At 35.2% G+C, this 16,078-nt stretch overlaps 1 protein-coding gene across 4 annotated transcripts in view; it reads right to left on the reverse strand.

The window, feature by feature from the left end:
- Nucleotides 1-1,036: 1,036 nt before the first annotated feature.
- LOC145978039 (bridge-like lipid transfer protein family member 3B) overlaps nt 1,037-16,078 on the reverse strand; it is a 79,527-nt gene continuing 64,485 nt past the window's right edge. For all 4 annotated transcript variants that reach the window (XM_083110463.1, XM_083110455.1, XM_083110447.1 and 1 more), the window contains 3 exons: nt 12,593-12,880; nt 7,765-7,912; nt 1,037-2,810 (listed from right to left, as the gene is read on the reverse strand). In XM_083110463.1, coding sequence (XP_082966589.1) covers nt 2,446-2,810; nt 7,765-7,912; nt 12,593-12,880 — 801 coding nt within the window. In that variant the 3' untranslated portion in view covers nt 1,037-2,445. The remainder of the gene's footprint in view (nt 2,811-7,764; nt 7,913-12,592; nt 12,881-16,078) is intronic.

Below are 16,078 nucleotides of genomic sequence, written 5' to 3' on the forward strand. Positions count from 1 at the left end.
GTATCACAAACTGTGTGAAAGGTGGGTACCAAAAATGCTGACAGACGCTCACAAAGCACAAAGAAGGACAGCTGCATGTGATTTTTTGGCCCGCTGGGGGGAGGATGGGGATGACCTCTTTTTGCACATAGTGACGGGGGATGTAACATGGATATCGTACGCCACTGGGGAGTCGAAGCAGCAGTTAATGCAATGGCGGCACTCTGGTTCTCCTAAAGCGAAGAAATTCAAACAAACACCATCAGTTCACAAAATCATGGCAACCGTGTTTTTGGACCAAAAGGGTGTGATTTTTGTGGAATTCTTGGAACCAGGACGAACAATTACAGCAGAGGTGTATTGCGAAACACTGAATAATCTGCGACATGCCATCCAAAATCGGCAGAGAGAAATGCTACGCTCTGGAATTTTTCTGATCCAGGATAACGCCCGCCCACACACAGCTGCTCGTACTGTTGAGACAATTCAAAGATTTCGATGGGAACTATTCAATCATCCCCCTTACAGCCCCAACCTTGCCCCCAGCGATTTTTCTTTCTTTTTCTTCACCTGAAAAAGTGGCTTGCATCGAAGCGTTTCAACGACAGTGACGTGCTCAAGACATCAGTTCTGGACTGGCTGCACTCTCAGGTGGCAGATTTTTACACAGAGGGTATACGGAAGCTTGTGCTACGCTATCAGAAATGTCTGAAGGTTAATAGTGACTACGTCTAAAAATAGCCAAATACACGTGCCTCGTATTTTCACAGACATATGCCACCGTGCCTATCACTTATTGTCAAATACAATAATATTACAAACTTGTTGTGCCTAATATAAGAATATTCCAAACTTTTTGGAAAGAGTGTATGATGCAGTACTACACACCTCTTTCTTGTGTTCCATTATTGTCCTATGCTAAAAGTTTTGTTGAGACTCTCATTGGGAACGTTCATTGATAGTCCCCTCGACCTGTTTTGCCAGGAAAGTTAAGTTACATATCACACATCTATGAGATAAAAGGGATATTGGAACGAACGAAAATGAAAGCAGCATCTTCATAGAATACCCATTTATTGTTTATAATTATTGTATATGCTTGTGGATCACAGTTTTACCACAGACACAGGCTCTTATATTTATTTTTCTTTGGCTAATCAACAAACATAGTAAATAATATCTGACAACGAATTGTCACTGTATTGCTCCCCATGCGATGGGGATAATACTATATGCAGTATACATATTTAAAGGGGAAAATATAATAACAAAAAGAACAACAAATTTTCCTTAACCACTCAAGCTAGCTGAGTAATGCCCATGATTGACATTTACTAAAAATTCATCTGATTTGATACAATTAATTCTCTTAAAATTGTCTTACCTTGAATCACACCACATTCAAACACATAATCACACACATAAATCAATATAGTAAATCACCACACATTATATTCACACTAATTAAATGTATTATATAATATACATGTATGTACATATGCATATTTACTGACATTTACAACAGCCTGTTTAAAATATCAGGCACAATGCCATCTAAGGATTGGAGGACATCGACTTGCTCACAGTGAAGAAAATGACTAAAAGTTATTAAAACATGCTATAGTACACATCCCAAAAAGTGTTATCTATACAAATATATATTCAGTATACCCAAAACAATTAGCAAGGCTTACACAGTAGAACATTGTGCTTGGTAATGTGAAAAGGGAAAACGAAACAAAATCTCCACTATGCAATAACATTGTGGTAAACTATGTTAAACATAAATAATTATCTCAGTAAAGGCACAGATAGGAACATGTACAAAGTTAACACCTGCGAACTTTCAACATTTACCCTAAACTTCGTACATGGGACAATTTCATTTCTCTATCATTTCAAATGAACAGTGTTTACAGTGTATCATAATGCAAGAGTTTTAAGTCCTTTTTCTTTTCTGATAAATTATGCACATGTATGTTTTTATTATGCACTCTCTCACACACACACACTCCTCTCTCTTTCTCTCATTCACTTTCCCACACACACACACACTCACTGTGATCACACATTCTCTGAATATCTCTGAGTACTCCTATCAGCTCTAAAATCTTCATATCTAACAGTCGACACATTACATTGCACTTACAATGTGTCCTGCATTTACAGCCGTCAAAAAAGTAAATCTTTTGCTATGTACATAAATAAGCATCAACTATTTCTGTACATTATTTAAAAATTTCTACATAATATGAAAAAATGTAATCACAGACTGTTAAGGGTTTACCTATGCAAGTAAAACCACATTATTCTAGAATTCAACTGTAAAATATAAGAAAAACAACTGTACCTTTTTATGTATTGCAAAAATATAGCACTATTCAAGTAAATTCTCAACGAAACCTGTGTGCTTACCTTACCCCCAATGAAATAAAAGCTCTACTTCCTAAATAGGGAACAACACTGCTATCTTTTACCATTCCATGTCTTCTTCTTCTGGTCGGATTTGTGCATTTCTTCCTGCAACAGCTGTAACGTTTCCAAGAGTCTTTGCTTCTCCTCCAACAGATGGCCCACCTCTTCTTGCGCTGAGGCAAGACACACACGTAATATTTCCGTCTCTTCCACGACTTTCCGAAGTCTTCCATTTTCCTCTTCCACTTTCTCAAACACTCTTACTTTCCGTTTCAGTTCCTCATGTTCTTTACTCAGGTTCCTCATCTTCTTGAGAGATTCCGCAAGTTGATTCCTTATCTTAGATGTCTCATTAGCACTTGCTTCCTCGCTCTGCTCTTTAGAATGAGTGAGGGGCAAATCTCCATGAGGGTCACCTGCAAATTTGATAAAAATTAACACCCACACCACAAAGCACTTGACTATACAATTTTAAAGAAATATGTTAATACATGTTTGCAGTGGCGGAAATTGGGTGTCAAAACTGGGGGCAAGGTGCCAAAATAGGGCCGGGGGAAGAACAGTTTACTTTCCCTTGATACGTAAGGTTTAGCATAGTGCGGGAGCAAAATTGGCAAAACATGGGGAGAAACTGCCCCTTCCCCATAATTGCCGCTGCCACTGCATGTTTGCTTTAAAAATAAAAATATAAATGATGATGAATTTGGAAACTTGTATATCTCCTCATTATCAACAGTCAAGAAAATATACTGCCAAAGCTGTAACAATTTTGACGAAAACAACAATCAATCAGCCATCTTGAAACTGATTCAACTAAGTACGAGGATCCCAGGGGGAAAAAAAAGGAATGTTTAGGTGTAAAACAACGACAAATGACGTGTGCAAAAAATTTATGGTACAGAAACTACATACCTTACTCTACAGGGTGGTCACAAAGTGGGCATACCCCCCTTTATTTTCAACACTACAATGGTAATAGTTGCATTACTTGATATGAACACATACCTGTGTCATTGATTAACCACCTCTGGGACTTCTTGGAGGCCCTTCAGAACGTTATTGAGGGCAACGTCACCGCCTGGAAAAAGATCTTATTCAACCTTGCATCGCGAAGTGTGCCAAAATATGGCGCAGAGTTTGGCCATGCTATGAAAAAGACAGGAAAAAGACGGTCTCCATACCGATGTTCCGGACACTTAAACCATCAGGTATGTGTTCATATGAAGCATCCAACCATAACCATCATAGTGTCAAAAATACAGGGGGAAGAGGGGTATGCCCACTTGTACTTTTCCACATATTCGCCATACCTATTCAAGCACTTATCATAGTATGATACCAGTTTGTTTATACCATATTTGTAAACCGTTGCCGCCAATGTATTCAACCATATAGTGACAGTGTGCTTCTAAGTCAGAAGTCGAGGGCCCCATCTGGCACAGATTTTCTTGTACCAAAGGTGTACTGTAACTATATCGTGAAGAAGAGATCATGAAATTGCAGGAAAAGATTCGTGCAGAATGTCTTAATGGTCAGCCTGAATTGCTTCATCAATCTTTGTCTTTAAGGCCTCTGTAGTTGAGTGTGTGCTGTCTGCTACAGTCAAATGTTCCTTCCTTCCAGAAAACACTTTGCCACGACTGGTCAAAGACTCTGTCACTGCATAGTTGAATACATTGGTGGGAATCAAGTACAATGACATTATCAACAAACATTATCAAGCTATAATAAGTGCTTCAATGGGTACGGCAAATATGTGGAAAAATATAGTAAGGTATGGAGTTTCTGTACCATCAATTTTTTGCACACATCATTTGTCGTTTGTTTTACACCAAAAATATTCCATTTTTTTCTGTATGACCCTTGTATGTAACATACAATATAAGTGTTTTTCCTAATCCATTTGGTCTGATGATGCAAATAAGAAGTTGGTGAAATGGTGTGTTGTAAAATAATCAATGTGCTATTTACAAATGCATAGTGAATGTCAGGATTTACTTCAAAAATATGTAAAATTACATACCTACATATACAGACCCTGATATTTCAAGGTTAATTTCTTATCTACAGCATATCATGTAAATTTAAACAAAAAAACATTGAAATATGTTTTGGGAATGTAAACTTTTATTGCATAAATGCAAATTGCGAATGCCACAGAATGTGGTGTTTATGAAACTCATTATACTTGTTTGCATAGTTTCTTTGTTGGCCGATTCATCACACCACAAAATTGAATCTACCTTGTCTAGGCATTAACCTCATCATGTCCTTTGAAACATCTTGGCTTTATATCTAACACCATAAGTGGTGTAATTTGCTGGATATTACGATTACACATCAACTTTTGAAACAAGTTCTTTACATGAACATCACAGGTTTAAAAACAACTGCAGCCCACTGGCTTCTACACACAGGAATGTGATGTGTGTCAGAATGAAAAACAGTGGAACTTTGGTTGTAAATGTTTCAGGAGGCCAAAAAAAAAAAAAATCTGAGAAAATCTTATAGCATTTTGATCTATTAATATCGCTGACCTCTGTGGTGGAGTGATTAGCAGAGCATGCCACAATGCCAGGGGCCATGGGTTTGAATTCCAGCCTGGGCATGGGTGTTATTTGGGAGTGTTCTTTAATCAATTTCATCATACCACTACTCATACTCACCATCGGGATTAGCCAAAAGTGGTGGAAAAGCGACACTAAATAACAGAAATCGTGGTTTCACTGTATTTATTGCTTGTCTGAATGATATACAAGACTGAAAGCACTGCAACAGACTCATAAAATCTTCTTCTGCTGATTTTCTTGAGAACTAAATGTTATTTACAAATTTTGTATTGCGTTAAACATATCATAGAAAGAAAAAAGAAAAGGAAGAAGAATAAAAACCAACCTGTTCTAGCTCAACATCAGACTGATCATCCTTACCAACTCACCTGATGAATGCCAGTTGAAACGTTGGGATAAAAATAAACATGTGCCAGAAAAACCCAATTTAGCACTATATTACTTTTCACAATGTTGGCACAAGGTGGAAACTTTACTTTAATTAAAATATCTTGTTCCATTTTTTACAAACACAAATTAGTATTCTCAAAAATTAGATGAAATTCCTTCTAGTCTCTGGAGATATAAACACGATGTCCATAAAGCGTCCAACAATATTTTTGCACATTGTTACAATTAGAGCTATGAGTATTGGCTTATATGAATGGTCACATTTGTTCAAATTTAATCAATGATACCAGTGGCAGCTCATGGTTTTGAACATTGGCGGTTGCAGTAAAAAAATTAAAATCACTGTATTTGCTGGTACAGGACACACTTTTTTTTCCATTATAAATAAAACTGAAAAAACAGGGTGCATCTTGTTCACCGATACTCAGTTTTTGATTACCTTTGTTTCTGCAAATTTTCTCTGTTCTTAGATGATTTCTTTCTTGCATCCTTGTGATGTGTGAAGGAGATTAAAATGCATTCTTCCTAGTTAGATTAGGTTAAATAAGTTATTTATTGAAAGTAGACCTACATATTACTTTATAATTGAAATACTGTATATTAATTGTAATATTCAGTAATAAAGCTTTTTCCTAAAAAATGTGTAAAAACAAGGGGTGCGTTATATGCTGGCAAATACAGTATATATTTGTATATCATGTGTGATTGTGTATTTTAAAGGTTTAAAGGCAAGTCATAAAAGAATTTAGAAGAAAAACTTCTCCCCTTCAAATGACACCCCAGCTCAACCCTGTCCCCTATCACATAGAAACCAGAATGGGGAATTCTCCCATATCCCCCCCCCCTTCAAATCCCACCCTGGTTGTAATGATACCATTATTTATTGACAATCAAAATATTTTTTTCTGAAAACTGTGCCCCCATCCAGACACACACACCCAAAGGCATAGACTGCAATGTTATTTCAATACAGACCAGACAAAATAATTTAGCTATTTCATGGAAGTGAAAATTTACGAAACTTGAATCTTAATCTGCAATTACCAGAATCATCTATGAAGTTTCACTTCAAAAATTAAACACAATTTGCATCTAACATTACAGTAGATCAATCCTCATGGTTGCAAGTAAGATGGAGCAGAGGTGCTAAATAAACACATACCCACTGGCAAGGGGTATTATGGAGATCATAAATTTCCCTTTCAACTTAATTTTCTTCAAACAAAAAAGTAATTGTAATCATTTTGCCCCATTTTCCTATCAATGTTGACATTAAAAACACCTTTCAGTAACCTGACCTCCATTAAAAACTTTCTGGTCGGGCCTGTGTGTGCAAGCACACACATGTATGCACACAGAGACAGAGATGGGAGAGAAGCGAGGAATTTAAAGAAAGTGCTTTTTGAAAACAATAAGCACGTGGAAGAAAGGTCTTGAGTTCAAATTCAGGTTTATGACTGTCCCTCATCACTACCATGAGTTTTTACCCATTTTCATTGTAGCATAGCAATTACAGTTGGAAAACAAGAAAATGTGATGTGATATGGCAAAAATGTAAATTAGCACAGAAAGAAAACTGATAAAGAGGTATTGTGTAATTTGTTCCCAAACATTACAATAATAATCGTTCATGAACCAACCAATGAAAAAGAAGAAACTAATGAAAGGAAGAAACTGATAAAGAAAACCTAGAAAGAGAATATGAAAAAGAAGCAAAATATGATAACACAATAACACTTGGTGATTTTAATAGTAATGAAAATGGCCTAATGTTAATTCATTTTGAATTTAAAAACAGATCAGCCATCAACAATTCATACTATCCTCATAAAAGAATGCATCTTGGCACTTGGAAATAGCTGGACGATAATACAGTTAATCAGTTCACTCACGTCCTGATTTATAGAAGGCATTTCGACCATATTAGATGTAAGGAGTTGCAGAAGACCTGTGACACAGATCACTATATGGTTTACACTAAAATACATGAAAGACTAAGTAATGGCCATGAAACTACAACAAATAAAAGAACAAAATAGAACAACACAAAATCAACAAATAAAAATAAAAAACACTATCAGCATGAAATAAATAACAAAATACAAGAAGAGACCATAGAAAAAGAGGACATATCAGCAGACGAAAGTTGGAAAAAAACTTGAAAAGATCATCAAAGAAGTGAGAGAAGAAACAATAGGTAAAGAACAAACCATAAATAGAAAAGATTGGTTTGATAATGATTATCAAAAAACTACAAGACAAAAGAACAAAGTAGAATACAACAGAAAATAATATGGATTAATTTTAATTTAGTGTAAGCTGTGTAGCGACTTGAACTATTCAAACATTTTCATACACTGGTGTCCATCACATATATACATGTACTACACAGACTAAACCGGAAACATACCCAATGGATCTATGTGGTATAATCCTGACACAGATCTGGATATCTTCAATTTAGATATGGCAGCATTAATGGGCACAGGTCCTGGAGAAGTGATGTTGCTTGGAGGCCTATCCTCTGTCATGTGAACTTCAATATTCTCCAAAAATATCTGAAAAACAGACAGTTCTGTTTACGACTTTCTTTACCTAGGACAAAGGAACACATAAGTATTTCCCCTCCCTTCTGTACAAAAAGCATTCACTGTGCATGCACAACCAGCACTGGAGTTACATGATGCATATTATTGAAAAATTTCCTGGTCCTAGTGACATGTGCAGTATGTATTGTACTACTCCAGTGTGAATTATTACATATATTTTTAGGTTTGTTTTGAAGTACAATTCCCACTCATTTTCAAAAACCAAAATTCACAGTTTTTTCCAGAATTTTGGGGTATTTTAAATAACTTTCTAACCACTCTACAATAAATTAGTCCAAGGTATGTACTTCAGTGTGCAATAAAGGTTTTTGTTCCATTACATTTTATGTTTTTTAATTGGCAAACAGAACTTACTTTCTGGATGACCCCTGTACATATACACAGTGATAAAATAGGATATCAAATGCATACTGAAGATATTTGAAGCTGAACTAGAAGTTAAAAGCCAGATGTAACTCTACAATAAAATTTGCATGTATAAACAACCAATATAAGATGAAAGAAAATTCACTTGACAAAAGCAAGCTCATATAAAATCAGAGGAACATATTAACAGCAGGATGATCTGCAGCAAACATTAGTGTTGGAAAATCCACTGAAACATCTGACGTCAACTACTGGAGATTGGTAGAGAAATGAACAGGAAGAACAGAGAATATTTAAGTGCTGCTAAGAAAAAACATTCTTGTTATAATGTCCCCCCCCCACTCCAAAAAAAAAGCTAATAAAAAGGATATACATGAGCTTGCATAACAGAAGGCTGATGACTGATGTCAGCAGATATTGGTACAATCCAGCAAGGAGGAGGTTAGGTAGCAGATGCTAGATATTTCCTGTATGTGCACAGCTCAGTATTGAAAATGACAACCATAGTTGAGGTGTGTAACTCCAGAGTAACAAGCAGTTGAGTGTTTTTGTGGGGAAATGCCTTCTTGAAAAGGAATTTCACATAAAAATGATTCTTGCTTATACTGAAGAGATGTTTTTCACATGAACTTCAGTCCTCTGAAAACTCATATTTGGATGTGGAGTGTCAATTTTGCTCAGCACACAGCTGACCAGAGATTTTTTGCATGTGAATCAGGGTAATGGTAAAATGATGGCATAAATGCATCAAATAGACAGAATGGTGAAATGAAGGTATGTGTAAAACAGGGTTCCCATTCCTTTTGGGAAACAAACATTTGGCACTGGCTTTTCCACATTTTAAAATAATTTTATAGATCATTCTCTGGTGCTTTAATCTCCTCGTAACCAAGTTTTAAGTTATGCAAGCCAATCAAGTTTATTCAACACTGTCCAAAATAAATAAACAAAAATAAATTATAAAAGAATTTTAATCTTAGTAGAGTATTTCCATCAAGAAAATAAAGGAGGATTTAATTTCATTCCCAAATCCTGGCAAGTATAAAAACACTCGATTTTCCCAGACTTTTTCCAGTTATTGAATGTATTATTGAAATCCTGGACTTTTTCACTCAAACAATGATTTCCCTGACTTTATCAGGATTTATAGGAATCCTGTAAATATAATAATGAATGGTTTTCAAGTCTACCTGTTTTAGAAGTTTCTCATAGACATTTGTGACCTATTTACTGACTTCCCTTTGTAAAAGGAGGAAATGGTAGACATCAATGCATAGAATCAATCATGGTTAACCCTATCCAGATAAGCGACGGGCATACCCCATCGTACAATTACTGTCCAATAAGACAGGCAACGGGCATAGCCAGTCATTCACTATAAAATTCATTTGAATGGCTTATTGCAGAAAGGGACCTGAGTCACTTTTGCACAATTCTGAGAAAAACAATGAAAAATCGTATAATATTAATAGTGTAAGAAAGAAATGTGCCGTTGTTGGCTCAAATATTCAACATAATGAATAGTTAATTTTGCAACCCTCAATGCACCCCCCTGCAGTATGCTGCTAGACACAGTGGAGATGAAAAAATTAACTCCGATACCTCAAAAATGTGACTCAGGTCCCTTTCTGCAATAAGCCATTCATTTGTGAATGAACGACGAGCTATAATCGCACTGCATCTCTTGTGCACGTGTGTTGTAACCACCTCTTTAAAATTTCAACTGATATAGAGTCACCCGGGGGAATGGCCACAGGGGTTAAATGCCCAGCTTCATGGTTCATGCACAAGGGATGAAGTTTTGGTAACAATGACGACAATCTTTGAAAGTGCCATTACTACAGAAATGAAGGATGCAGATACGGTGTTATGGGACACATTTTGAAGCCCTCCAGGATTAATTTTATGAGGTAGGTAGACTATTTTTGAATCAATAATTTTTGGAAGGTTTTTGTATTAAGCGAATGATATGGTTTTTTCCCTAATGAGAAAAAAAATTATTGATATTTTACTGTACAAATGACAGTTCTGATAAACAATTTGTGTGAATGTTCCTGGCATGTACTCAGTGTTGCCATCTCAGAGACTTATTTCTTTCCTTGTAGCTACGGGGTGTTACGCTCACTGAAATCAAGTGTGATATATGTGAATGTTCCTGGCATGTACTCAGTGTTGCCATCTCAGAGACTTATTTCTTTCCTTGTAGCTACGGGGTGTTACGCTCACTGAAATAAAGTGTGATATACCCACGGGCATTTCACCCCCATCATAATAAAACTATTAACATTAACTGCAAATTTGCATTTAAAATTGTGAATTCATATTTGTGAAATATGGCATCATTTTGAGCAATGTATTATTCATTCTTAGACATGAATGAACCTATGTATATGTGATAGTATTAAAAAAAAAACAACTTATGAGCTTCTCTCCTATCTTATTGCAGAGCCAGTGTCTCAAACAAAGATTCACAAAACCTGAATTTGAAGACCACATGTCCCCTCCCAGCACAGTTATGTCTCCTAAATCAGCCTACGTTACCAGTGAATTGTTCTTTTTGTGGTTCAAGGAACATTTTCTACCAAGCAAAGAACAAGGCAAAGTGTTGTTAATATTAGACGGACATTACTCTCATTACAATAACATTGAACTTCTTGATTATGCTTCAGAAAATTATATAATTTTGTTTTATCTACCAAGTCATACTACACATTGTTTTCAGTCGCTGGATGGAAGTTTCTTTAAGACCCTAAAGACATACTATTATTTGGCTACAATTTGTTGGATTAGGTCAAATCCTGGTCGTAAACTACCTTGCCTGCAGTTTGGTGGGTTGCTGTGCCAAGCCTGGCCTAAAGGTGCAACACTGGGAAATCGGTCAATTGGATTTCGACCTTGCTGAGTTTATCCTTTCAATTCGGCCAGCATTCCCAGGCATGGTTTCATTGTAAATGAAGGTTCAGCAGGTGATGAGTGTAATGGTCCCACAGACTTGGCTCATTCTCTCTCTCTCTGTTGATGCCAGTTATGACACCAAGTGTTAGTAACCCCGATGGTTGAGAAGAATGGGCGCACAAGATCTTGGAGAGACAAGGAAAAATTACCTGTTACTACCGAATCTTTTCGTTAAAGAAGGATTAGGCCTGTTTCTAGCATTCCAAAAGCTTCAGGTACCAATAGATTCAAGATTGTTAACAAACCTTCTCAACAGCAGGGATTAAAGAGTAAACAACCAAAAAGTAAAGTAAAATAATGTGCAAGTTGCACATTGCATTGCACTGGGCATTTTACTCTTAACTGGAACATGGGATGATTTGCCCAGATTGATGTTGTCCTGTTTATTTGTCTGTAGTCCTGTTGCTATGAAGTTTAAAATGACGTAACATGCAGGTAACTATACCAAAAGGTGTAATTTGATATATCTTTGGAATAATTCTATATTTAGTGATAATAACGAACGAACTTTGAAAAATATGGGCATATCACGTTTTCTTTGTTGCTGAATTTTACTTGTACTTTTGTTTATACTCTTGAGAATAGCATTGAATAATTTATATCCATAATGTGGAAATTATTTACCATGATTTCCACTTTGGATTTCGCAGTTAGTAATGATTTGAATCCTATTCGAAAGCTTTTAGCTTATATCCATAAATTAATTCTGTATTACCTATTGAAAATATGTTTCAACCAACTTTAATACAATATCATAATTTTCTTTACTTTCAAAAAAATTGCTTAGAAAAAAAATCATAAATGTGAGAAAATTTACATAAAACGTAACATATGACATATCCATGAAACGAGGAAGAAGTGTAGATTTTACAAAAAAAATGTTAAATAATAACACACTTAACAACATATTTTCTATGATCTATTTTTAAAACCAGCAAAAAAAAACCCATCCACTGGGGAAAAAACTGTATTCTCAGTCTCATCTGGAAAGTGTTAACCTGTTTTTAATCCCATTTTACCAAATTACTGATAAATTTCTACACTTGTTAAAGCAAAAACATTGAACAATGTAAAAATTTAAACCTGACTGAAGTACAGCCACGGACACTGCCGGCTTGTAATGATTCCATTGAAAGCTAATGTATTCATTACAAGCCAGCAGTGTCCGTGACTGTACATAATAATTATAAGCATTCCAACCTATTAAATAACTAAAATGAATTGCAATAACAGTAATATTATCACAAACTTCACAGAAAGAGACAGTTCATATGACTCTTGGCTGAATAGTATTCCTCGTGCACTTACCTCCATAGGCAGAGGTAGAGGTATGATTTCATCTTCCACCAGATCCATCAATCCAGTTACCGTGCTCATATTCAGGTACAGAGTGACATTACCAACACGCACTTCTACAAAATCTTTGAACATTCTTGTAATATTGTTCCTTAAGGATGAGCCATCAATGGTATTACAAGATAATATTGCACTGGGATCATCATCTGTTTTATGGTCCATTCTCATCTTTATTGAAGTTTGACTAGCTTCATTTATTGGCATTTCGCTCCACACCTTCGCTCGCGTAGAGAATTTGCTCTGGAAAAAGATATATCTTTTAGCTAGAACATCACTGCAGCGAGGTTGTACAGTGGTGAAGAAATCATTCATGCATTTTAATTCAACATGCTCAAGCCACTTATCTACTTGAGTCATGCAACACTGTGCGAATGATAGGGATTGAGTATTGTATTCCTCACTTTAACCTGGTCTGGATGTTAACTGTTATGTCTGGTATGATAGCAAACTACTAGTAAATGAACAATTAGTTTTACAAGTAAAATGAACTATTGTGAAAAAAAATAAACAATGCTACCAGAAAACTTGTTTGCAACTCATTGAAGACATTATTCTTTGACAGAATATTTACATTATTTGTTTTAAAGTAAATCTTCACATTCTAAATTTATATGAAATTTTATTTCTAACTTCTATGACATCCATATTTCTATCTACATAAACAACAATGGAGAAACCAAACCAGGCACTAATTTGTGTGAAAGAGGATGGCAGGTAAAGGCAGACAAGGCTTTTGCCAACTTTTTAAAATGCTACCTATTCTTCTATGCATAGCGTGTGAATATTTCCGGCACTCGGAGATCATATTCACTTCATTCTTGTGTATCATTGTGTCAAAGTTCTACATTGAATGTAATCTACTTGTACTACTACTACTCTCTGATTTCATAATTTTTCTCAAGTGTACCGAGTTGGTAATTCTACAGCCCAAAGTGATGGTGTTTATGGTGGTGCTGAAAGACATGAACCTTTCTCATGCACAGGATCCAAAGTTACATTTTCTTTTAAGATTGCCTCTTCTTTTTTCAGTCGTGAAAGTGCTGCATGTTGTCAATGAATTCTGTACTTAGGTGCTTATGCATTAAAGATACCACCATGCATGTTTTTAAGATGTGAACTGGCATCAAGCGCAATATGAAGTTTGTCTTAATGATCGATTCTTTTGTGCCATGATGTCATATCAGTTTAATTTCAAGTATACCTGTTACCCTGCATTTTCGTTACACTTTTCACTATTCATGCCTTCTCCATTTCCTTATAAAACACATATCCATTTATCTTGGGGTTGTATAATTATATATTAAGGCTATATAATTTTAAATTTCACACTTTCTAAGCAGTTATTTTTTTATATATAGTACTGAACACCAATGTGTCTAGATTAATGTTATAATTAGGGCTAGGAAGTTCATGAAAAGTCATCTTTCTTTCTGGGTCTTGAAGACAATGCTAAACCTGATATTAGTCTGTTTCACTTCAGTTAGAATCAGAAAACACTGTTTTATTTTGCATTGTTTTCCATTTTCCGGTCTTTTTTGGCTTTTAGGTCATTTGTCAGTATTTCTTGCAGTTTTTGTTGCATTTTTTATCACTTTTGAAGTTTCCTTTTGCCCCTTCCTTGTTATTTCGTGAATTATACATGAATAACATAACTTGCATATTTAAATTTCCAAACTTGGTATTAATAGCAAGTACGCTATTAATCGAAAATATGGTCAATGCAAGAGCACAATATAATTTTTAACGCACAATATTATTTTTAACTAAAATATTTGGCAATGCATTAAATAATCAATTGGTCAATTTATTTTTTCTCAGCAAACTTAAAAAAACATTGAAGCTTACTTTCTGGTTCCCTTGTGGCCACTATTATTGGCTTAATCTGTGGTTTTAAAGTAAAATTAGTCAAAACATTAAAAGAAATTATAATCTAACACGAAACAACTGAAAAACTAAATATGCTGACCAAGGCAGTAATTTATTTTATTAAAAACATAAACTAAAACGTAACGTTTCAACCTTCTAGCAAGGTCTTCATCAGACTCTGTATCAAGTACAAAAGTACTTATTAAAAACATAAACTAAAACGTAACGTTTCAACCTTCTAGCAAGGTTTTGTACTTTTGTACTTGATACAGAGTCTGATGAAGACCTTGCTAGAAGGTTGAAACGTTACGTTTTAGTTTATGTTTTTAATAAAATAAATTACTGCCTTGGTCAGCATATTTAGTTTTTCATAATCATGGAAACAAGGCTTAATGGTGTTATAACGAAACAACTGTATTTTCAAATGCTGCCCAACTGTTGTATTGTGTAAGGCCCACTCAGAAAGGAGGTGTATTTTATGTTACATTGAAGTAAAAATAACGAAAACTACATTAACACACAATTACTTTTTCCCCTTTGCTTCGATAGTTTAAACCGCCAAACAACAGGTTTTATCGAATTATTCAACAACTCTCTTGTAATTTTTGAAGAAAAAATCAAGTTTATAGATTAACATTAAAATTATTAAAAAGTGACTTAAAATGAAGTTTTCATTTTAAGTCACTTTTTAATAATTTTAATGTTAATGTATAGGTCATTGTTAAAGATTTTTTAGGTCATCAACTTCCGAGTCCTAGTAATAATATTAAAACAGGGATATTTTAAGAATTTTTACTAACTCTGAACAAGTCTGACATTTTGTTAGTGAATACTAAGTTTTGAATGTTTATTTTTGTTGCAGACTACAATTTGAAGTCTCACGGACGTACTTGTAAATCATAAGAAAACTATACTTTTTGGGAAAACTGTATGTGCACTCACAATACTTCTGAAGCAACAAATCAGTCAAAAATCTATGTGAGGGATTCGCAGGCATTGTTGATCCGTATGGAAAGGTGGAAACCAGGAAGTCCCATTAGGTAGCCACATAAATGCGAAATTCCCTGGCACCAACATCCTTTCAACTTTTCTGTTGTCCCAGTTTTGGAGTCAGCTGTCCAACTGTATACTTAAAGGTTTTGTCTTAGGAAAAGGATCTATATACTTATTGTATGAGAAGAGAATACACGGATTATGTCACTATTAATAACATGGGCTCCTACATTAGCTGAATGATGAGCATTCTTACTTTAGTGCAACATTGTGAACATGGTTGAAGCTACTTAAAAAAACAGAATGTGATCTACAAAGCAGCTAACACACATCATCCAAAGAAAAGGTGTTTGGTAGACCTTGGTTCTTGAAGAACTCTTGCACCATAGAGTTTATCCATAAAAAGTAAAGTAAAGTGCTCCCCTGTGCATTGCAAAATGCCATGAAGGCATATAGGGGGTGTGGCGTTAGGGTCCCACACTTGCTTGATCATGACCAAAGATGGGGGTGATGTGATCAGCACACTGCCCCTGGCTGCCCTTACTCACCAGTGTTTTCCAGGTACCCACTTTATATGAT

Source organism: Lepisma saccharinum, chromosome 1 (genome assembly GCF_977018435.1).
Source record: "Lepisma saccharinum chromosome 1, izLepSacc3.1, whole genome shotgun sequence".
NCBI lineage: Eukaryota > Metazoa > Arthropoda > Insecta > Zygentoma > Lepismatidae > Lepisma > Lepisma saccharinum.